The 7,447-nt window shown below is 37.3% G+C and overlaps 1 protein-coding gene across 1 annotated transcript; it reads left to right on the plus strand.

Annotated features, from left to right (window-relative positions):
- The first annotated feature begins 929 nt into the window (after window positions 1–929).
- On the plus strand, window positions 930–7,150 carry dda1 (DET1 and DDB1 associated 1). Its single transcript, XM_027005505.2, has 5 exons — window positions 930–1,312; window positions 2,480–2,560; window positions 3,210–3,261; window positions 3,432–3,493; window positions 4,837–7,150. The coding sequence occupies exons 1-5, from the start codon at window positions 1,304–1,306 to the stop codon at window positions 4,939–4,941; spliced, it is 309 nt and encodes a 102-aa protein (XP_026861306.1). The 5' UTR covers window positions 930–1,303; the 3' UTR covers window positions 4,942–7,150.
- Window positions 7,151–7,447: the final 297 nt, after the last annotated feature.

Consider the following 7,447-nt stretch of genomic DNA (forward strand, 5'->3'; position numbering starts at 1 on the left):
ATGAGTTTGCAGGTTCTTCAAGTGCACTGTCCTATACACATGAAAAAGAACAAATATAAGAAGAAAAACATATTACTTCCTATTCTTGAACTGGCTAATCAATAACTTTGACTTGCCTAACTGATTTTCCCCTTTGGTAAGGGTAGTGCTATCGTCCATGCATTTTTAATTGCAACAAAGCTAAGGTTAAATGCAATTAGGCTTCACAAAACTAATGTAAGGATGAGTGATACTACTGATGTTCTTTTCAATCCGATATCAAGTAATATCGTGGCTAGTATACCACTATGAATACTTTGAAAAGTTTTCTTGTTTACATAAAAAGGGGAAATCATTGCAATTTCTGATTGCACACATGTACACATACACATAATAGCGCAAACTTACTATTAAACTTTCCTTTTTAAATGTCCTTTTTTAACATAACAAGTATTAGATTATTACCCTTTTCAAGAGTTATAACTTTGTATCAGCTATGCTTATCAAATACCCATAAATATTACTTTTAAAAGAAGAGGTGCTTTAAAAAGAAGCGTTCTAGGAACACATACATTTAGCTTATCTTACGGTTCCAGACAGAATGCTTCTGAAACGTGTGAGCATCGGCTAGTAAAGTAGAATGTGATATTTCATTCCCACATGTGTTTACTTCATTTATTTGTTTTCAACATCAATTAACCCAACATGTTTAATTTCATAATAATAAATAAATGTATCAACATATGGCATCGATATATTTGTGAAAGGATAAATTCCCAAAATAAATCAGGATTTGAAGTATCCATTTTTAGTGTATACAAAATACGCCGTGTGCTCTTCGACGTATTGTGTGAATAAGCAATGTTTGGCAACCCATACGCTGTAGCGAATCATAGACATAGCTAACTGGTGGCGTATCGGCCGCTGCGCAGTGGCTACATCGTGTGATCACATAGCTAGTTTGCAAGATTGTTGTTAGACTCTGCTTTTCCTAATCGTGAGGTTAAGACTTCCGAGCACAATCTTTAGAACTCGTGTTTACAGCGAATAGGATCGATAGCGAATAAAATAGACCTGCTCGGCTTGACAGTGGTCAGCTATATCAATAGCTGGTTGACCACTTTTTAAGGTTATATCAGCTAGTTTTTGCTATTGTGGTTGAGCTAGCAAGGTTAGCTAGCTAGCTAGGCAATAGAACTAGCTAGCTAGGCTAGCTAGCCGTCTAAAGCCGTCTTCAGTTTAGGAGTGTTTAGCGACCTTTACTAGCATAGCGACGAGCGAAACGGAGTGTTTTTCGGCAGCATTGTAGGATTCAAGCAATACGATGGATAAAGTGAGTTTGTACACTTTGAATCATCAGAGACAGCGATATTAATTCAACATCTGTTCTTTTTAATTTGGGTGGTCCGCTAACAGCTAGCTAGCTAAAATTATCTAGCTACACAAGATCTCTAGCTAGAATTTTGGCAAAGATAGCTAGCTAGTGAACTTTACTTATCAACTTTCTTAGCCAGATTAGTTAATCCAGACGTACTATTATAAACTGCTGTTCTAGTTCGTACCTAGCTAATAGCATGCTATATGATTAACGTACTTTGAATAAAAACAGTGGGTTGTTTATAGCTAATTTACCCGCTTGTTTACGTTGGCAGCGTATTCTTTTTAGCTGCTAGTAAGATAGCTAGCGGCTAGCTTTCTGTCAAACTGAATCAGACAGGCTTCTGTTGCGTTAGCTCTAATGTTAAACTAGCAAGCTAGCGTTATAGTCCAAGATAGTCGAGCACTTAACAATAAAACTTCAATAGATCGAGGATGAAAATAAACTGCCGCTTTTAACAATGCCCAAGCTGATTTTTACATAATTATTGATACGACGCTAAATATCGAAACGTTACCATTTATCTTTAGCTGTATAACGTTACTTGGCTAACGCTAGCTGATCATCATCTTGTATTGGAAACGCCCTGTCTTATCAATACAGCTAACTTAATTTTCCGGCCCTACTAACAGCCAGACGTCTTAGCTAGCTAACGCTATATTTTTAAAACACAACGAAAAATAACGTCCATGTGCTTGTATTTAATATAGCCTAATTCCATTAGCGCGCTGTTTAGCTAGCTAACATGAACATGGGGATGAATGGGTTTTCATTTAATTTTGTGTGTAATTTTTTTTATAGCCAAGATGGACAAGGATGATGGTTTATGATCATTGCTATTGACTTTTCTACTCGACAATAGCATATTTATTCATTTTTATTTGTTTGTTTATTTTTGCAATCATCAATTATTTTCAATGCATGTACCCATGACTTTGTTCCTGCTTTCATCACACCAGAGCAAGTGTCAACTGTGTAACTTTGAGAATAACAGTAAATGCAAACTCTGTTTACTGTTTTATTTCAGTCAGTCATATGTATTTATCTGATTGGAGTGCTCACTAACAGTTTTTCTGTGACTTAATGTAATCTTTCTCTTAAAAAAACAAACACTACTTGCAGGCGGATTTCCTTAAAGGTCTCCCTGTGTACAACAAGACCAATTTCAGTAGATTCCATGCAGACTCCGTGTGCAAAGCATCGGTAATCTTAACCTAAGTATTTGAGAACGTGATATGTTTGCTGTGATATTTTGGACATGGTCCTCACTACAGAACGAAAGGTTCAGTGGGTGGAGCGCAGCCTGATCCAACTCTTCCCTTAACATGTTTTCATTTGTACTCCAAAGGGTATGTCTTGATCACACCTGCTAGTCATTGTTTGGCCGTAAAATGTAGGTCATAAAGCCTCATTGTATTATTTTGTATAGAGTATGGGCAGCATTTCTATGTGTATGTATATGTGGGTTTAAGCATTTTAAGTTTGAATTTTACAGCGCTGTGCTGAAATATAAAAGATATTGCTCAGTACAAATAATTTTAAATGATATGGGTGGAAAAACGGCTGTATGATGAAGACTAACTAAACACACAAGACAAACAAGCAACTGTTCTGAGTTTTAGCCCAGCATGGCATGTGAAGAGTTGGATTAGGTCTGACTTTCTCTGGACTTTTTGGTTCTGTAATGAGGAGTGACGTTTTTTTTTTGGGGGGGGGGGGGGTTTGAGCCCTTAAATATCATTACCACACCGAGTGTATGGTTGCAGTCATCTCAGTATTTTAAATGTATAGTTGTTTATAGTTTACTTAAAATTGTAGAATACATTTTCCTAAAAGTACTTATCTGCTACAGAATAGAAGACCGTCAGTATATCTGCCTACACGGGAATACCCCTCAGAGCAGAGTAAGTGCGGCACCGGGAATCATAAATATTGAGATTGAACTCTGTGCTTCATTATTAATTTAGGCTTGATATGTGGCAAAAAAGACATTGTTTTGTTATATTTAAAGCTATTGTGTATTTCAGTCTATGGAGACAAATTTCAGACTTGATAATTTTTCTTTTCTCAACAGTTATTGTTACAGAGAAAACAAATATTCTTTTGCGCTACCTTCATCAACAGTGGGACAAAAAGGTATGTGTATCTTGATGATAATCTGAGAAGTGTAGCATGGTAACATTGTATTAATTTTTTTTTCATCTATTGTCTGCTCATGGAACAGCTGGGTGTGTTCTGAATTTTGCTTCAGCAGGACTCATGATCATGAGCCATGTTGCATGAAATTCTGTTCTTGCAATATCAAAGAATATCTAAGGGCACACAACACACTCCTGACAGCTGTACTCGCAGCTCTATTTACTGTTCTCTAATTAGTGCCCGTATTCACTCTTTCCCAGAAGGAGGTTACTGAACACTGAATGTGAGAATCTGAAGCGGCTACAGCTGCTCTAATATAGTATAGATTGGGCTAGTATGTATAGAACCTAACCAGGATTTAATTCTTATGATTAGTTACCATGATTAGTTATCATTCACACATAGTTCTGTAACTCGTTTACACGTTCACAAGCTTATCCATCAGTTAACTGCAGTGTGACATCTTATTATCTAAAGAAAGTATGAGAAGAAGTAATCCTAAAACATACATAGAAGTAATCTAAAACATACACAGGGCTTTTTGTAATCTATATTGGCAAGTTAGGCATTCTGGGTACACTACCGCCACTTTGAGCACAATGGGTAATGTACTTGAAGTGTATATTTCATGACATGAGGGAAAGAATTTGTGAAAGCTGACAGATTTTTTTCTATTGGTAGCCACCCTATGCTAATACAGTTTGATGCAATTCAGCTGCTACACAGAATGAAAAGTAATCTCTCAATGTGAGAGTTTTGTTAAATATGCTTTGTCCATGCCTTGTTCTGGAGGTGTATTAGATGACAGTTAACCCTATAGAGGTTACTGTGGCAGACCTCATCTGCTTAGGTGATTAATCTGTGTTACATTCCAAAATAATGCATCACCATTGTATGGAAATCATCTGAACTCTGGCCCCCAGCCCTTGTATGTGCATGAAAGATGTATCCTCTTACACACCCACTGAGAAAATACTGTCGAACCTGAAACACTTTCACAATCAGCTTTAATTTTAGAGCAGATATAAAAGTTAAGAAATGCTGCACAATACAATTTTGTAAAAAGGAACATTTTAAGACAAAATAGCTATAAAATTAACCAGAAGACACATCACTAGTGATAACTATATGGGTGGAGTGGGTAGAAGGGCAAGTGAACATATGTAGCGTATTTACAGTTATAAAGCATCCTTTATAGAACTGTAAAAACCTAAATAAATGTATGTATGCATTTAAAAAAAGAATCGCAAACCCTGAATTATAGCAGTGCATGCCTTCAGATCGTACATATTCATGATGGCAGTCTTGAGTAATGTTTCGACTGTTGTATTTGTGTGCAGAATGCAGCCAAAAAGCGAGAGCAGGAACAGGGTGAAGGAGGAAGTCCTGCACCTCCACGCAAGATCGCCCGGACTGACAGTCAGGAGATGAACGAGGACTCCTAAACTGGATAGTTACCAAGCAGCACAAGGACAGGCACAAAAATGACAGCTCTTTCAGAAGTTCAGAAATACCTGGTCTACTTTTCATGTAGACACCTGCACATTAGACTTGGGTTTACTTAAAAAAAAGAGAGAGGGAGAGAAACCGAGAACTTTTTTATGGTGTGCTTTTTTTAAATTATTATTATTATTATTATTATTATTATTATTATTATTATTATTAAGCGCTTCCTGTCTAACTGTCTCTTTGTGCGTCCTTGAACAGCCTGGTGTTAAACCCTTGGGGGCGCTGTTAGCTTCCACTGCCAGATTCTATGGACCTGGTGCACTGTAAATTGCTCAGGTAGGATAGGGAGTCTTGTGGGCAAGTTCAAAGTACACCTTTGTTCAACATGCAGGTGTTTGGCAGTGTGTGGCAAGCTTAGACTGCATCACAGTGTTGTGAACGGATGACGAATGTGTTCAAATAAGGCTCGTCTAACACTGAATCGAGGACCTCCTTTGATCTCTGATCACTGTTGGTCTAGGTTCCCACTAGCTCAGCTGTGGATGTTTTTTTTTTTTTTTTTTTTTTTTTTTTTATATATATATATTTTAATTGACCTTACAAGCAACTCAATTTTTTTTTTTTTTTTTTTTTTTTACACAAATTAAGTGTAAGAGTATTGGTTTAAGTCATGTCGTATCTTCTAGCGTGTGCCTATTCGTGCATGAACGCACTATTAAGATTTTGATCTTTTGTTCTGATGATGTCTCGGAGATGTTGCAGTGGTACTATTTTCAATATGGAAAAAAAAACCATACCAACTTACCAATTACTCAGATCTTTTCATTGTAGATGTGGAGGTAGTGCAAAATAGCCAAATAGCAATGCCAACTCCCCCATTAGCTCCACTCAGAATAACACAGCTTCTGAAGCAGTTGGTTAGCCCTTCCAGTGTTTTAATAAAATCAGTTACTTTGGTCAAGAGCCATGTGTGCTGGACCAATTTACATCCTTTCTGACTTCTGCTCAGGATCATTTGTTAAAGGCCCACAGAGGTAATGTCAGGGTTTTTTTTTTTTTACCTGCAAGTTTAGTGTCTCTCCAGTTTGAGGATTTGGTCTTGAAGCACTAAAAGCTACGCAAGTTTTTTGTTTTTCCTTTACCCACTTTGAAATGTTTGGCTTTGTATGTATGAGCACTGAGATCAGAAATGTACAGGTAAAAACAGCAGCTGAAGGCAGTTGAAAGCTTTGTGCATGGGTCTTACGTATGTGATTCACCTGGTATAATGCGAGCGCAGTGGCCCTGGGCTACATCCCTCTGTCCAGGCCACTGCATTTTGAAGTGTTGGGCAAGGAAATGCTAAGGTGTATCAGCTTATCTAAGCACTCCTTTCCCCTATTCACTGGAAAGTTTTGTGTGTTCATTCTATTATTAAAAAGTTTAAATTGCAAACAAAGCCATTAATGTTGGCTAAAGCATGTATTTACTGTGGCTATAGCAGGCTATTTGGGTTTTGGCAAGACAAGGAGCCAAACCTGACACTGTTAACGAAAGGCTAATCTGTGAGGGAAGGGGGATCACTGCCATCATCTACTAGGGTGTATTTGCATTCATAATAGCAAAGATTGATCCTTGTTGCATATAACTCACTCCTACACCAAATTCTAACATTAACCAATGTCCTGCGCACAACTGATTCTTGTGTATATGCATAACCTTAATCAACTGTTCTGTGAATGACACGTTGCACAGTAAGTTCTTCGGACTGAGTTTTGTAACCAGATTAGATAACGCCCTCTCCTTTTTACCTCTGGATCCTGGATCTCTACCTAAGCAGTAACCTTGCAAGCACCACAGATGTCTAAACATTTTGGTGTCTGACAGTGGGCATTCTGTATCCCCCTTTTCCCACAGTAACAGACGTTTAGACCTCATTGTGCTTAAACACCCTGCTGCTATGTTTATTGACTCTAGTGTAATATTGCCTGCTAATAATTGCTCAGACCAACATGCTCTAGAGTATATAGCTATGATCCTGCCTTATTAAACATGTGGAGTGCGTTCAGAATACAAATCAGCAAATTGCAGCAAACTGTCCCTTGTCTCATTCATAATTGTGTATTACTGATCCTCCCTGAATTTGTATTTTCTCTTGAAAGCCTTCTCAATTACTTTATATGTTAGGTCAGCGTTGTTCCTTGAGGAATAAAAAATGCTGAGAAAGAGTGTGTTCCTTCTATGATTAAACCATCACAATAATTCTGGTAGAAGACCTAATCCCAAGGAAGAAACTGCTGTTTTCTTTTTAAAGTGGTGGAGGAAACTTTTTTTTTTTTTAATCCTAATTAACATGACCACAAATTGGCTTTACGCGATTATTCTACAAGACATTTAAAGTAACTAATTTGATTCGTTAAGGTTGTTGATGACTGTTTTACATTGACATCTTATTAAATACACATGTTCAATGGAATGGAAGTTTGCAACAGGCTTATTACAATGTCAATCAAATAGTAGTAG

Source organism: Electrophorus electricus, chromosome 26 (genome assembly GCF_013358815.1).
Source record: "Electrophorus electricus isolate fEleEle1 chromosome 26, fEleEle1.pri, whole genome shotgun sequence".
Classification (NCBI taxonomy): domain Eukaryota; kingdom Metazoa; phylum Chordata; class Actinopteri; order Gymnotiformes; family Gymnotidae; genus Electrophorus; species Electrophorus electricus.

Coding starts and splice junctions, on each gene's coding strand:
- dda1 (XM_027005505.2), top strand. Junction 2,561..3,209: donor ACTCCGTGTGCAAAGCATCG/GTAATCTTAACC, acceptor TATCTGCTACAG/AATAGAAGACCGTCAGTATA. Junction 3,262..3,431: donor GGAATACCCCTCAGAGCAGA/GTAAGTGCGGCA, acceptor TTTTCTCAACAG/TTATTGTTACAGAGAAAACA.